We start from the raw sequence: 17,641 nt of genomic DNA on the forward strand, positions 1-17,641 counted from the left end.
CAGACAGATACTTAATATAATACATGACATTGTGGCATATTTAAAAAGCTTGAGTTGACCTCAAAAGTTAGATGTTTTCCCCCAATTCTGTATAAATTTAAAAAGCACAATCCTTTAACTCATTTAAATTTGAGGAGGGGTCATTGACAGCACATTTTTCATTTAAATGATTTTAGTAGGTTATAGTAGGTTTACATTTTAACTAGGGCTGTCGATTAATCACAGTTAACTTTCATGATTAACAAAAAAATTTATCGCAATTAATCGCAGTTTTAATCACACTGGTAAGCAATAGAATACCAACTGAAATGTATTAAATATTTTTGGATGTTTTACTACATTTTCAAATATATTGATTTCAATTACAATACAGAATACAAAGTATATAGTGCTCACTGTCATTTTTACAGTGCAAATATTTGAAATAAAAATAATGTAAACAAAATACTATTTTTCAATTCACCTCATACAAGTACCATAGTAGTCTCTTTATTCTGAAAGTGCAACTTACAAATGTAGATTTTTTTTTTTACATAACTGAACTCAAAAACAAAACAGTGTAAAACTTTAGAGCTGAAAGTCCACTTCGTCCTACTTCTTGTTCAACCAATCACTAAGATGAACAAGTACGTTTACATTTACAGGAGATAATGCTGCCTGCTTTTTATTTACAGTGTCACCAGAAGGTGAGACCAGGCCTTCATATGACACTTTTGTAGCCAGCACTGCAAGGTGTTTACGTACCAGATATGCTAAACATTCATATGCCCTTTCATGCTTTGGCCACCATTCCAGAGGACATGCTTCCATGCTGATGATGCTCATTAAAAAAATGTGTTAATTAAATTTGTGACTGAACTCCTTGGGGGAGAATGGTATGTCTCCTATTCTGTTTTATCCACATTCGGACATATATTTCATGTTATAGCAGTCTTCGATGATGACCCAGCACATGTTGTTCATTTTAAGAACATTTTTACTGCAGATTTGACAAAACACGAAGAAGGTACCAATGAGAGATTTCTAAAGATAACTACAGCACTTGACCCAAGGTTTAAGAATCTAAAGTGCCTTCCAAAATGGGGGACGAGGTGTGGAGCATGCTTTCAGAAGTCTTAAAAGAGCAACACACCAATGCAGAAACTACAGAACCTGAGCCACCAAAAAAGAAAATCAACGGTCTGCTGGTGGCATCTGAGTCAGATGATTAAAACGAATATGCGTTGGTCCACTCTGCTTTGGATCATTATTGAGCAGAACCCATCATCAGCATGGACTCACGTCCTCTGGAAGGGTGGTTGAAGCATGAAAGGATATATGAATCTTTAGCACACCTTGCATGTAAATATCTTGTGATGCCATCTACAACAGTGCCATGCGAACGCTTATTCTCACTTTCAGGTGGCACTGTAAACAAGAAGAGGGTAGCATTATCTCCTGCAGTTATAAACAAACTTGTTTGAGCGATTGGCTGAACAACAAGTAGGACAGAGTGGACTTGGAGGCTGTAAAGATTTATATTGTTTTATTTTTGAATACAGTTATTTTCTGTACATAATACATTTGTAAGTTCAACTTCCATGATAAAAAGATCGCATTACAGTACTTGTACAAGGTGAATTGAAAAATACTATTTCTTTTGTTTTTTACAGTGCAAATATTTGTAATAAAAATAAATATAAAGTGGACACCATGCACTTTGTATTCTGTGTTGTAATACATCCAAAAATATTTAAATAAATGGTATTCTATTATTGTTTAACAGTACGACTAACCGCGATTAATTTTTTTAATTGCTTGACAACCCTAGTTTTAACATAGGTGGTCAATTTCAAATTTAATTATTAAAATATATATATTTAATTTTTTAAACATCTAATTTATACAAAAATTAGATTAAAATTTCAAAAAAATTCGATTTATTTTTTTAAAATCATTTATTTTTATCCACTCATATTGGGACTCAATTTTTTTCTTTCTTCCAGATTCATATTATTCTGATATTTGAGGGGAAATTATGCATTATTAGTCACTGGAGACTTATTAAATTATTTAAATAAAGAACAGGTATTTTCTCTTTTAACATTGAAATATCTAAAATGACATTAACTTGAATGTCTTAGTTTCAAAGCAGAGGAATTTGTGCAATGACCTTCAGTTCCTGGCCTCAGCTTCAAAAAGAAAAGCTATTTGGCAGAGTGCCTTTAGGTCTCCTAGGACATCCAAGTAAAAACCTGTTAATTTTACAATCATCCCAGGAAATTATGTACTAGTTTTAGCTGAAATGAACAAACATCATGGATACTGGACTTCCTATCGTAATGTAATTCGCTTTTTCATTTGTTCTGGCAATGTTCAGTAGTATTTCTAAAAAATAGGAAAACTTTAAGAGCTTAGAATAATAACAGTTGCCTCAGTTTTATCCATCTTTCAGAACTCTGAAAACTTCACCCAAATGATTCACAGGTTCAACTGGAGCAATTGGTAAATATTATGGTCTGAATTCTAAAGTGGTAAGCAACCATAGCTCCAACTGATCAACAGAGAGCTGCAGATGTTGAGAACCTCTGAAAACCAGCCCTTCTAACTTAACATAGATAGGACTGAAGATTTTACTGTATCACTCATTATATTTTACAGATATGTCCTGCTCTTGTGAAATATTGATATTCTATGCTTTGGATTCTTAGCCATTACCACAAAACAGCCGTTAGCCCAATAAACAAGGCTTGATTCACCATGTTACAACAGTTTTACTTTTGTGTGACTCCAATGAAGCGTCATCCATTGTAACCAAAGGAGCGGCCATAAAACGTATGTAATTAGTGCTGAAACCTGCTCTCAAAGTAGAAGGCAATAATTTTAGTTAAGGTAAATAGCAAATGCAAATAAGGCTTTCAAGAATTCTGTTCTTTGTAAAGGTTTCCAAAAATAGCTGTTCTTTTAAATTCTTCTGGTCTTTCCTGGTGTACATTATCGGTCACGGAAAAATTTAAGAGCTAAAGAGAGACATAACACACTCTAGTTGTTCTTGTTCAGTCTGTGTTTAATGTAATCTTGAAGTCACTATTCCTGGACAAAAACACATCAAAATTGAGTTAAGGTTAAATGTACATATCATTCAGGTAAAATACATTTCAGTGATGTTGTAATTATCCTCCAAACCAAACGCTACAAATCCAGTAAATTCAGAGTTACAGGTAAATTTAAAAGAAATCCAAGTAATTCGGATATGAAAATGAACAGTTAGGGAATTTAAACCACCTTAACTCTGCCCCCATCATTTTTTTTAATTAAATGTACATGAACACTAAAACAATAAACTCAAAGAATATTACCAATTCTAATGGTATAATACATCAATATTAAATCTTTTATTTTAACTTCTATAGTTGGATTCACTCCCTGGCTGATTTATGCCACTCTGGAACAGTGCAAAGCAACCGCAAGTTAACACCCAAGTCTTCTCTTGCCTCCTGTTCTGTTCTTCAAAATCCCTCTCTCTGTTATCTGTTCCATTACTGAGATTATTGTGCATGTGTGCGCATTGGGTGAGTGGGGGAGGGGGAGACAGGGAAGGTATACAAAATCTTTTAATTATAATTTTTTCTAAAAGGGATAACTAACAGACTGACTAACAGATGCATTGGTATATTTTCAGAAAATTCATATTATATTCAAAGTGAGTGATGTAATTTTTGGGAGGAGATGTGGTATTTTCTATATAATAAAGAGATTGAATCCCTGCTTCAAATGCAAAAAATCAACCAACTCAACCTTAGGTACAACTAATGTTCTCATAATTTAGCACTTAGGAGTTAAATTTAATGCAATGACTTTTGCTATATCTATTTTCAACATGTTAAATCAAATGATCTCTACTGCTATATCTAAGTACATAATGATCATTTACAGGGAACCCTGCAGTTTCTCTCTGCAGGTATCTAATTGTTCACAAAGGGCACATGATTTATATGTATTTATTAAAAAGGTATTTTTGGGCACCCTTGGTTTTAAAAAAGTGTCAAATTCCTTCTGTGCAATTGGATAAATTAAATGACCCATTAAGCTTTATTTAGCTGAGGCACCACTATAAGTTAATTAGTTAAAGGCAAGATTTTCAGTCTAGGTCATAAATTGAGCCCAGTTTCCCACTGAGACCATTTAAGTTAATGAAGAGAATACAATAGAATGAGACAAGCTCATACAGTCTAGTAAAGGTCACTATTGCAGGAGCAGTGTATTTTGACACTTCCTACCAACTGCCAGGTGTCACAGGTAGAAAATAGCATATGTGAGTACCATTAAATGAGCCATACAACTCCTCTGGCATAAAACTGCAAATGAAAACTGCTTTGTGTTTCTATCTTTTTTTCTGAATATATATCACAACAAAATGGCATAATGCGGATAAGGTAAAAAGGTTTTAAAAAAAATAAATGCAATAGTGCTAACTCATAGAAAAAACATAAGAGCAAATACAAGAAATAAATCCAAAATGTGCCTGTTAAAATAAGAAAGCTCCCAGAAAGATATACAAAGGTAGCCATGTGGAAATACTAAATAACTTCCCTTTACACGTGAAAGCAGACTGCTAACATTACACTACAATGTCAGTTTTCCAACTCATCTGCCCATGTGAGAAGATTAGCAGTGTTTTGAAAGTCAAACAGTAGTAATGTATTGTTATTATGAAGCAGTTTTACTTAAATTAGCAATTGCCCTACACAAAACAGCCAGAAGGCTGCTAATCAATAAGGCCCTGATCCTGAAAATATTACACAAGTGCTTAATTTTAAGCATTTTGTGTAGCCCCAGACTATTTTTGAAATCAGTGACATGACTCAGACGCTTAAAAGTAAAGTACCTGCATAAATGGCCTAAATAAGTCATTGAGCATGCAACATTTACAACAAAGAGCCTTCAAAATCCCTCCTAGATCAGCAGTTACAGGTGTGTGTTGTGTATGACTCAGTTATCTTGTCAGGTCTTCTTATAATATCCAATAAAGGAAATTATCAAGTTACATATAAACTTAACACTCAATGGATGAAACCCTGGACCCACTGAAGTCAATGGCATACCTCTCTCTGACTCTGATAGAGTCAGTATTTCACCCTGTATCTCATTTGGTTTCCCAACATTGATTGACTATGACTATGTCTTCCAACATTTATGTTTCTTCCTTTAATTGGGCTTGTTCACATCTACCCAATTTAGATAGTAAATTCCTCAGAAGGACCTGTTCAACTACATGATTCTGTAATGCACCTATGTTAATGCAGAATATATGAACTGTGAATAAACTGAACAACTGTCATGTCAAGCTTGAACAAAACAGAAGTATTTCAAATGTTAGGCCTCAAACTTCCATATTCTGCAAAATGCAAGCCTTGCAAAAAATAACGCTTATACTCGTGACTTGTGGTCAGGAAACGAGGCGATCAGATAGCGATTTATGCTGACTCCTATGTACTTATCAATCCAAAATTACCCACATTCAAAATCTGGTTGGCTACAGAAAATAGATAGGCCGAAAATTAATTATGCATCAATTATACGATGGCAACCACATAAACGATGTGGCCCACCCTGATTGGTTTGTCTGTTCTAAAACATGGCCGTGAGACCAGATAAAAAGGAGAAGACACAAAAGTGTGTGTGTGTCGTCGGTCGTACCTGACCCATACCCCCTGAACCGAAGGGACATGCACTTCTCGACTGTCTGTACCTGGTCAGTGCGGAAAACGGCAGACTGAAGGGTAACGTATTTTTTGGACAAATGCAGGGTAAGTCTATGGAGTAAAAAAGTCTGGTCGCTCAAGCTGATTTGATCATAGTCGTATCGATACCATAGTATAAAATCAATAGTAGATGGCTGATGCATAATAGCTTTGCATGTGTTATTGCTGGTCTTTTACGTAGTCCTAGCAAATGCATGTAGCGCTGTCGTTCATCAGCTTTATGTTGCCTTTAAAAACACCAGGAATATAGGGCTGGTGAATAATAGTTTTACCTATGCTTGTCTTCTGGGCTTTTATTATAACGTGCCAGGACCAGCATATGTAGAGTCACTGTTCAGGAACTCGCAAATGGTCCACAATATTACTTGTACTTGTGCTTGTCTTCAGTATAATCTGCCTTTTGTATTAATTCTTATTCAGTGTTGGTCTTTGGTTTTTCTTTTCTTGTTTTGTTTATGCTGTTATTATAGTAGAAAATCATTAAAAGCTTTCCTTGAGGAATAATTAATAGTTCTTACTTATTTTATACGGACACCACTTAACCTCATTACATCTGTGTTGGGTGGTGGGAAGTAGTGAACACCCTGGGGTGAAATAGGGCCCCGAGGCGCGCCTCCTTCTTCCTTGATCTCCGCATGAACGTATTTACATGCTAATTAATTACTGTAGAATAGGATATGTTGTATTTAAGTACATTTTATCAGTTTCTAATACTAGGTAAAATAGAAAAAATAAATTAATTTGCACCTAAATAGATGTACTATACAAAAGCAACTATCATAAAGGTAATGGATAGTGGGTAAAGTATAAGTGACGACTTAACCTTCAAAAGCTACAGTTCTCTCTCTTTTATATATATATATATATATATATATATATATATATATATATATATATATATATATGATTAAGAAGGAGAATGAAAGCAGTAAATCATATTTTACTTCTCAGTTGCTGCTATGTGAAGTTCAGTTCAGATCATGCCATCTTAAAAAGAGACAAAGCAGAAATAAATGGGGCCCAGAAATAGGCAACTAAAATTATTACGATTATTAGAGAATGATACATGGGAAGGCTTCTGCATAAGAAGAGATTGAAAAGTTGAGGATTGTTTAAAGAAGAGAGGAATAAAAGGGACATGGATATGGTGTGGGGGGAAGGAATAGAGAAATTCCTATTTAACATCTCTCATACTACAGAACAAAGGGATTATTCAGTGATTCTGACCAGCCAAAATGTAAAATTTATAACAGGAAATATTTTTTAACATGTAAAATTAAATTGAACTCACGGTAGCAAGTATCAATGAGATCAAGAGTTTAGCAACAGTCAAAGAAAGAGTAGACATTTTTCTGGACAATGAGACTATCCACAGTTATGTTAAGACTGACTGAAAAATAGGGACATATACCCTCCTGGGTTCAGGGCAGAAGACAACCATTGACTAATTGATGTTAGGAATCAGATGCATCCGATGAAGTGAGCTGTAGCTCACGAAAGCTTATGCTCAAATAAATTGGTTCGTCTCTAAGGTGCCACAAGTACTCCTTTTCTTTTTGATGTTAGGAAGAAACATTCCCCACACACATAACTATCTAGTACACAGATTCTTGTATCTTTCCCCTGAGGTACCTGGTATTGACCACAGTTGGACAGGATATCTGACTAGATTTAACCATGGTGTGATCCAGCATGACAATCCTTATGTTTCTAGGATACTTTGCAACCAATGCATCTCTCCAGCTGCACTGAAGATCCATAGAAAGCAAAGGAATTACCTTTCCAGTGAGTTATGTAGTATGTACACATTGTAAGGTAAGATTTTTCTATTATAAAGGAAATAAACTGTACATTTTTAAAAAGCTTTTTTAAAACCCCACAGTCTTAAGACATTCATTCTTTCCCTACCACTCATCTGAGTTAAACTTATGCTAAATTTTTGTTCTAACAATATTTTCAGTTTTAAAAGGTGAAATTTAATTATTTTCATTTACTGTCTCACTTTGCAATGCCCTGCATTACTAGCTTTGCCTTAATTGACATGATTTACTTTTATATTTGAGAGGTCTATTTTTCAATATATAAAATTTTCATTCTGATCCCAGATTAATTTTATCAATGGAGACTTCAAATTTAATGTGAATTTTTTCCCCAGAACATCTAATGCATTGTAAATGAAAGGTTATTTTGAATACATTATTCTTGTTTACCTCCAATGTTCCCATTTTAACATGGCTTCTGCAAGAAAATAATCATAATTTATTATGTAAATATTATTTACTCAAAATAATTGGTATTTTAAGTAAACCAAACTCAAAAAGACAAAACTTTGGAGTAGCTTTAATAGCAACATTAAATCTGCCATACAATACAATACTATTATAAAAGTGAATCTTTGTTTACAGTTTAAAGTTGTTATGGGAACTAAATCTGTAACTGGCACTTAAGAGCTACAGTTATCAGCACTCCTGAACTTGTAACACATATGCTAAAACAAGGAAGAGCATTTTTCTCAATAGGCTATAAAAAAGCGATAGTACATAAGTTGAAACAAATGACCTGTAAGTTTTGAACTACTTGTGAAAAATATACAAAATGCAATACTTCAAAACAATAGGCAAAATCTCCTTACAATACACACACACAAATATTTGTCATAGCAGCCAGATAGCACAGGTTTGATCCAAAACCCATTAAACACAAATGGAAGGACTTTAATGGTCTTTGGATCATAACCTATAGGCAACATTTAAAACTGTAATAAAAAAAACACACCAAGCTTGTATTTATCTTCTGGAGATATAAAAATATAGAGTTCAATCCTGCAAATACCTCCATAGGTGAGCTTAACTTTAATTCTCTGAATAACTGCACTGAAGCCAATGGGCCTACTCATACTTAAAGCTGAATACATCTGCTAGTGTTTACAGGACTGACGGCTTTAAAACATAATGGAAAGAATGTTATGAAAATATTTGAGAAAAATATCAATGACAGTTTTTACTGTTTTGTTTGTCAGATGCTCTTATGAAATATAGCAGAACTGTGCTAGTACATGAGAAACCTAAAGTGCGACAGGCTAAACATTTACACTGATTAACCTATTTTCAATGTTGAGGATTCTGTAAAAGTAACCTAACATTATAAATGGAGAAAAGTAACATAGGTCCTGATCCCATACCTACTGAAGACAAAGCGAGCTTTATCATTAACTTCAATGGGTCCAGCATCAGAACCTCTGATTTTCAACTTCAATCAAGTTTTAATAATGAAAGATATTATAAACAGATAAGAAGTTAGTTAAACAACTAGCTGTGAAAGACTGACAATATGCCTTTAAAATATATTTATTCTAATAAATAACCTGAGAAAACAGAAAAATCAATGTTTCTAATATTTAATTCTGTAGAAGACAAACTCATCTTTTCAGTAACTATTCCAAAATAATTACAGCATGGAACAGCTGTTACTCTAACTGATTTAACATAGGTTTGCACATTTCTAAGTTGTTGAACCATCTTACAAAACCTGTGACATATATATTAATGCATAACACCTAATCCATTACCACAAATAATTACAAACTTCTATCTATGGTTCCTCAGAGGAACAGATGCCTTACTCATACAATTAAGGCAAAATAAGACTTCTTTATTCATTAAGCACCTTTTCCACACAGTTTACCAGTAAATTCAAGCCAGAGCAGTGATGCATTTAAATCCAGTAATTATTATCCAAGGCAATGGACTAGCTGCAACAATAAAACAAGCGTACTAATTCAGCTGCTACTATGATCTTCAGATCTCACATCCTGTCCTAATGCAATTAGTCTACAAAGAGCTAATTACCCTAATCGAGCAATCACAGTTTCACTGACATCTTACTTCCTCTAAAAGCTATAAACACCACTGGGCTAAGATAGAATCTAATTAGTTTGGTGTATCATTGTATACAATGCAGTTTGAATTGATTATGTTTAAATACATACCAAAAATACTTAGAGATTTTCATTTTACTACCAGTAAATGAACACATTTTTAACTAAAACTAGTTACTCCAGAATAGTTTAATATTAGGGCTGTCAATTAATCAGTTAACTCACACGATTAACTCAAAAAAATTAATCGTGATTATTCGCACTGTTAATAAAATACTAATTGAAATTTATTAAATATTTTTGGATGTTTTCTACATTTTCAAATATATTGATTTCAATTACAACACAGAATACGAAGTGTACAGTGCTCACTTCATATTTTTTATTACAAATATTTGCACTGTAAAAAACAAAATAAATAGTATTTTTCAATTCACCTTATACAAGTACTATAGTGCAATCTCCATCATGAAAATTGAACTTACAAATGTAGAATTATGTACAAAAAAACTGCATTCAAAAATAAAACAATGTCCAACTTTAGAGCCTACAAGTCCACTCAATCCTATTTCAGCCAATCGCTCAGACAAACAAGTTTGGTTAAAGTTTGCAGGAGATAATGCTGCCCACTTCTTGTTTACATGACCAGAAAGTGAAAACAAGCATTCGCATGGGACTTTTGTAGCCAGCCTTGCAAGGTACTTACGTGTCAGATATGCTAAACATTCGTATGCTCCTTCATTCTTCGGCCACCATTCCAGAGGACATGCTTCCATGCTGATGATGCTCATTAAAAAAAGAATGTGTTAATTACATTTGTGACTGAACTCCTTGGGGGAGAACTGTATGTCTCCTGTTGTGTTTTACCTGCATTCTGCCATATATTTCATGTTATAGCAGTCTCGGATGATGACCCAGAACATGTTCAAGAACACTTTCACAGCAGATTTGACAAAACGCAGGTACCAATGTGAAATTTCTAAAAATAGCTATAGTACTCGACCCAAGGTTTAAGAATCTGAAGTGCATTCAAAAATCCGTGAGGAATGAGGTGTGAAGCATGCTTTCAGAAGACTTAAAAGAGCAACACTCAGATATGGAAACTACAGAACCGGAACCACCAAAAAAAAAAAAAAAAAAAAATCAACCTTCTGCTGGTGACATCTGACTCAGATGATGAAAATGAACATGCATCGGTCCACTCTGCTTTGGATCGTTATCGAGCAGAGCTTGTCATTAGCATGGATGAATGTCCTCTGGAATGGTGGTTTAAGCATGAAGGGACATATGAATCTTTAGTGCATCTGGCACGTAAATATTTTGCAGCTCTGGCTACAACAGTGCCATGTGAATGCCTGTTTACACTTTCAGGTGACATTATCTCCTGCAAATTGTAACCAAACTTGTTTGTCTGAGCGATTGGCTAAGTATGACTGAGTGGACTTGCAGGCTCTAACATTTTACATTGTTTTATATTTGGTTGCAGGTTTTTGGGTTTTTCTTACACAATTCCACATTTGTAAGTTCAACTTTCATGATAAAGAGATTGCACTATAGTACTTGTATTAGGTGAACTGAAAAATACTATTTTTTTTTTTTACAGTGAAAATACTTGAAATCAAAAATAAATATAAAGTGAGCACTGTACACTTTGTATTCTGTGTTGTAATTGAAATCAATATATTTGAAAATGTAGAAAACATCCAAAAATATTTAAATAAATGGTATTCTATTATTTGGTTAATCGCAAGATTAATTGGGATTAATTTTTTTAATCGCTTGACAGCCCTATTTAATATTACTGATGTGCCATTTGAATTAAATAATTTGATAAAAATATAATCAGGATCTTTACTTTGAATACAGGAAGCTAAGTCTCATCATAGCTACCTGTATTTTTCAATCTTTTTAAAGGGACTCTACAAAATTAATAGCTCCAAATTTTCACCTACATTTAGGATTTGAAGCCACACACTCCTCCAAACACACACACACGCGCGCGCGCCTGATCATGAATACTCTACCAGCTTCAGATGCCTATGACTGAAATACAGGTGAAATGCTAACTTTACTGGCGAACGCATTAACAATAAATGACGAGTGCACACTTATGTATGCAGTGGTCCTTTCCAGAATGAGCAGGAAGCACACTCCACAGGCACAGTATTGCATTACAAAAGAAGTTTTCTCCCTAAAGTACATGAAAAGCAGGATTCTTATACATTTCAATACCACGATTGAGCACAACACCAAAAAGTTGACAGACAAGCAGATCATCATCATTACAGGCTTGCATGCGACTATAAACCAGAGTCAAAGTTTTAGACCTACCAGAGTTATAGTTCCATATTATTGGTACTTGCCTGACTTTTGGCACCATCATTCGGTGTTGCACCATTAGTGTGTGGCAGATTGATGCCATCAGCGTGAAGACTTCTTCACTAGCTGAATCTCTCCAGACCATATTCAGTAAAGTGTTTGTCTGCTGTTTTGTATCCAGTTTCTTTAGACACTCCTCAGTTATATACTGTACTGATATTCTCCCGTCACCCTGTAAATATACCAAAAAACAATCAGTTTTGAAGACTTCTTAAACTTTTAACACTATGGAGCCTACAGTTTCTTTAAACAAAGCTTCAGAATTTTACTATAATTAACACAATTCACTCCCCCACAAAATAAACGTATTAAAAACCATTTCACAGGTTACAGCAAAATATTTTGGAGGTGGTTTAATCCCCCCCCCAAATGCAGGCAGGTACATGAGTCAGTACAATATGTGCCTGATCCAATGCCTGCTGAAGGCACTAGAAAGACCATCTTTGACTTCAATGGGCTTTGGAGCAGACCTATATATGCCTACTTTCCATGTCCACGAATATGGCCAGATCCTTAGCCGGTGTGAAATATTACAGCTCCACAAACATCACTGAACTATGATGATTTAGCCCATGGATGGGAGCACTCAAATCTTTCACTGTCTCTCTAGCCATACATACACACACACACACGTACATACGTAAAGTGCTCATGGGCGGGAGGGGGAAAGAGAAGGGCAGATGTACAGAGAAGGGCTACTAGGATGATTCGAGGAATGGAAAACCTGTCTTATCAAAGGAGACTCAAGGAGCTTGTCTTCTTTAGCCTAACTAAAAGAAGGTTGAGGAGAAATATGATTGCTCTCTATAAATATATCAGAGGGATAAATACCGGAGAGGGAGAGGAATTATTTAAGCTTAGTACCAATGTGGACACAAGAACAAATGGATATAAACTGGTCATTGGGAAGTTTAGACTTGAAATTAGACGAAGGTTTCTAACCATCAGAGGAATGAAGTTTTGGAATAGCCTTCCAAGGGAAGCATAGGGCAAAAGACCTATCTGGCTTTAAGATTAAACTCGATAAGTTTATGGAGGAGATGGTATGATGGGATAACATGATTTTGGTAATTAATTGATCTTTAAATATTCATGGTAAATAGGCCCAATGGCCTGTGATGGGATGTTAGATGGGGTGGGATCTGAGTTACTACAGAAAATTCTTTCCTGGGTATCTGGCTGGTGAATTATGCCCATATGCTCAGGGTTTAGCTGATTGCCATATTTGGGGTCGGGAGGGAATTTTCCTCCGGAGCAGATTGGAAGAGGCCCTGGAGGTTTTTCGCCTTCCTCTGTAGCATGGGGCACGGGTCACTTGCTGGAGGATTCTCTGCTCCTTGAAGTCTTTAAACCACGATTTGAGGACTTCAGTAGCTCAGACATAGGTGAGAGGTTTTTTGCAGGAGTGGGTGCGTGAGATTCTGTGGCCTGCGTTGTGCAGGAGGTCAGACTAGATGATCATAATGGTAGCTTCTGACCTTAGTATCTATGAATCTATGTGGCAGAGTGCTATTAAGCAGTGGAGTCTCCTCAGGGGAGGTTTTGCCTATTCTGTTTTAAGTCAGATACAGTCGGGTATTTATCAATTATTGTAAATTGTCTCTGAACAGACCTTTAGATTCCATTTTTACCAAACCAGCCTTCAGGTGCCAAACCACAAACTTCCATGGAACATTTAGTTAAAGATCTGCCAGCATTTACATTATCAAAACTATGCAAAATAAGACTTCAAAATCTTTAATTTAAAAAAATCTTTAAAAGTAAGTTAATAGTAGCTTGGAAAGCACCCTAAAGAAATGAGACTGACATATAAAGTCAATGTATTATATATATTCTGCTACAGAGCTAAAGTTCCACTAATGAATGAGGGGAAGGAGCAGCGTATACTTTAAAATGTTGATAGCTAATAGAAATATTAATATAATATAATAAATTAGGGCAGTTGATTAATTGCAGTTAACTCATGTGATGAACTCAAAAATTAATCGCAATTAAAAAAATTAATCGTGATTCATCGCAGTTTTAATCACACAGTTAAACAGAACAACAAATGAAATGTATTAAATATTTTTTCACCTCATACCTGTACTGTAGTGCAGTCTTTTTATCGTGAAAGTGCAACTTACACATGTAGATTTTTTTTTTATGTAACTGCACTCAAAAACAAAAAAAATGTAAAACTTTAGCGCTTACAAGCCCACTCACTCCTACTTCTTGTTCAGCAAATCACTAAGACAAACAAGTCTGCTTACCTCTACAGGAGATAATGCTGCCTGCTTCCTATTTACAATATCACCAGAAAGTGAGAACAGGCTTTTGCATGGCACTTTTGTAGCCGGCATTGCAAGGTATTTACATGCCAGATATGCTAAACATTCGTATGCCCCTTCATGCTTTGGCCACTATTCCAGATGACATGCCTCCATGCTGATGACGCTCATTAAAAAAATAATGCATTAATTAAATTTGTGACTGAACTCCTTGGGGGAGAATGGTATGTCTCCTGCTCTGCTTTACCTGCATTCTGCCATATATTTCATGTTATAGCAGTCTCGGATACCGACCCAGCACATGTTCATTTTAAGAGAATTTTCACTGCAGATTTCACAAAACTAAAAGAAGGTACCAATGTGAGATGGCACTCCACGGAAGGTTTAAGAATCCGAAGTGCCTTCCAAAATCTGAGAGGGACGAGGTGTGAAGCATGCTTTCAGAAGTCTTAAAAGAGCAACTCTGCGACGCAGAAACTACAGAATCTGAACCACCAAAAAAGAAAATCAACCTTCTGCTGGTGGCATCTGACTCTGATGATGGAAATGAACATGCGTCGGTCCGCACTGCTTTGGAATGTTATTGAGCAGAACACATCATCAGCATAGATGCATGTCCTCTGGAATGGTGGCTGAAGCATGAAGGGACTATGAATATTAAGCGCATCTCACACATAAATATCTTGCAACGCTGGCTACAACAGTGTCATGGAAAGGCCAGTTCTCATTTTCATGTGACATTGTGAACAAGAGGCAGGCAGCTTTATCTTCTGCAAATGTAAACAAACTTGTTTATCTTAGCAATTGGCTGAACAAGAAGTAGGATTGAGTGGACTTGTAGGCTCTAAAGTTTTACATTCTTTTGTTTTTGAATGCAGTTATTTTTGTACATAATTCTACATTTGTAAGTTCAATCTTCATGATAAAGAGATTGCATTACAGTACTTGTACAAGGTGAACTGAAAAATACTATTTTTGTTTTTACAGTGCAAATATTTGTAACAACAAAATATATAAAGTGAGCACTGTATGCTTTGTATTCTGTGTTGTAACTGAAATCAATATATTTGACAAGGTAGAAAACGTGCAAAAATATTTAAATAAATGGTATTTTATTATTGTTTAACAGCATGATTAGTTGCACGATTAATCACGATTATTTTTTTTAATCGCTTGACAGCCCTACAATAAATACGTACAGTAGACATTTGTGGCAGAAAAAACAGTTACCTACCTTTTCGTAACTGTTGTTCTTCGAGATGCGTTGCTCATGTCCATTCCATTTCAGGTATGTGCACACTCACGTGCACAGTTGTCGGAGATTTCTGCCTTAGCGGCATCCATAGGGCCGGCTGTGGTGCCCCTTGAAGTGGCGCTCCCATGAGGCGGCACATCAGGCGCCACCGGCCCTGTGCCCTCTCAGTTCCTTCTTGTCAGCAACTCCAACAGAGGGGTAGGAGTACAGAAAATGGAATGGACATGAGCAACACATCTCAAAGAACAACAGTTACGAAAAGACAGGTAACAGTTTTTTCTTCTTTGAGTGCTTGCTCATGTCGATTCCATTTTAGGTGACTCACAAGCAGTATCCATGGAGGTGGGCTCAGAATTCACAGCTTAGCGGCCTGTAGTACTGCCCTACCAAAAACAGTATCGTCCCAGGCCTGCTGGGTCAGTGCATAGTGGGACAAAAAAGTGTTGACAGATGACCAGGTGGCCACTCTACGGATGTCCTTGATAGGCATATGCGACCTAACAGAGTGGGCGGTGACAATCACCAGAGGTGGCACCTTCGCTCGGTCATAGCGGAAGCGAATGCAGGCAGTGATCCAAGAAGAAATTCTTTGAGTGGGTACAGGGCGACCTTTCATTCTGTCGACCACAGCAACGAATAATTGCGTCGACTTACAGAACACCTTGGTCCTGCCAATGTAGAAGGCCAGAGCCCTTCTGATGCCCAGAGCATGTAGCCTGACGCTCCTCCTCCGACCTATGTAGCTTTGGAAAGAAGACTGGTAGGTAAATGTCCTGGCTCGAATGAAACAGAAACTACCTTGGGAAGAAAAGCCAGGTATGGCCTTAGCTTAACCTTATCCTTGTAGAAGACAGTGTATGGTGGTTCCGAGGTGAGCACCTGAATCTCAGATACCCAGCGGGCTGACATCACCGAGAGCAGGAATGTGACCTTCTAGGAGAGAAGAAGGAGGGAGCAGGAAGCCAGTGGCTCAAAGAGAGGACCCACGAGCTGTGACAGTACCAGATTCAAGTCCCACAGAGGGACGGGGTCCCTGACATGCGGGTAGAGGCGCTCCAGGCCCTTAAGGAATCTGGCTGTACTAGCCTGAGCAAACACCGACCTGCCTTCGAACAGCAGGTGGAAGGCTGAGATGGCCGCTAGATGGACCTTGATTGATGAGAAGGACAAGCCCTGGAGCTTGAGGTGCAGGAGGTAGTCCAGAATAAGCTGCAGCGAAGCTCACTCAGGAACAACATTCTTGTTCGCAATCTAGCAGGCGAACCGTTTCCACTTGGCCAGATAGGTCACTCTGGTGGACGGCTTCCTTCTTCCCAACAGAACGCATTGAACCTCAGCCAAGCACTGCTGCTCCTGTGCGTTTAGCCATGCAGCAGCCAAGACGTCAGATGTAACACCCTCAGGTTGGAGTGCATAAGACTGCTGTGGTTATGGGAAAACAGGTCCGACCTGAGTGGTAACTGGAATAGGGTCATCACAGAGAGGTCCATCAGAGTGCTGAACCAGTGTTGGCGTGGCCATGCCAGCAGTGTGAGGATGACCTTCACTCTGTCCTATTTAATCTTCTTGAGGACCCTGGATAGCAACAGCACCAGAGGGAAGGCGTACATCAGCGCCCCCGACCACGAGGGCAGAAAGGCATCTGATAGGGATCCTCTGTCCATGACCCCAATCGTGCAGAGGACATGGCATTTCCTGTTCTGCCGGGGAGTTCCCCACCTGCGGAAGATGGAACTGACCACCTCTGGATGAAGGGATCACTCATGGCGAGACGAGAACATCCTGCTAAGGGAATCTGCCAAAGTGTTCTCGGTCCCTGGGAGGGATAGCTCAGTGGTTTGAGCATTGGCCTGCTAAACCCAGGGTTGTGAGTTCAATCCTTGAGGGGGCCATTTAGGGATCTGGGGCAAAAATTGGGGATTGGTCCTGCTGTGAGCAGGGGGTTGCTGGACTAGATGACCTCCTGAGGTCCCTTCCAACCCTGATATTCTATGATTAAGGTGAGCAGCTACAAGATGGATGTCGTGCTGCAGACAGAAATCTCAGAGCCAGAGGGCTTCCTGGCAGAGGGCAGATGGCCTGGCTCCGCCCTGCATGTTGATACAGAAGACTGTAG

The 17,641-nt window shown here is 37.2% G+C and overlaps 1 protein-coding gene across 1 annotated transcript in view; it reads right to left on the reverse strand.

The window, feature by feature from the left end:
* The window catches only part of UBE3C (ubiquitin protein ligase E3C), a 173,717-nt gene that overhangs the window by 106,212 nt on the left and 49,864 nt on the right, over nucleotides 1-17,641 (reverse strand). The window contains exon 10 of the mRNA XM_048837621.2: nucleotides 11,985-12,172. Within this exon, the coding sequence (XP_048693578.1) occupies nucleotides 11,985-12,172 (188 nt within the window). The remainder of the gene's footprint in view (nucleotides 1-11,984; nucleotides 12,173-17,641) is intronic.

This window comes from Caretta caretta, chromosome 2 (genome assembly GCF_965140235.1).
Source record: "Caretta caretta isolate rCarCar2 chromosome 2, rCarCar1.hap1, whole genome shotgun sequence".
Taxonomy (NCBI): Eukaryota; Metazoa; Chordata; order Testudines; family Cheloniidae; genus Caretta; species Caretta caretta.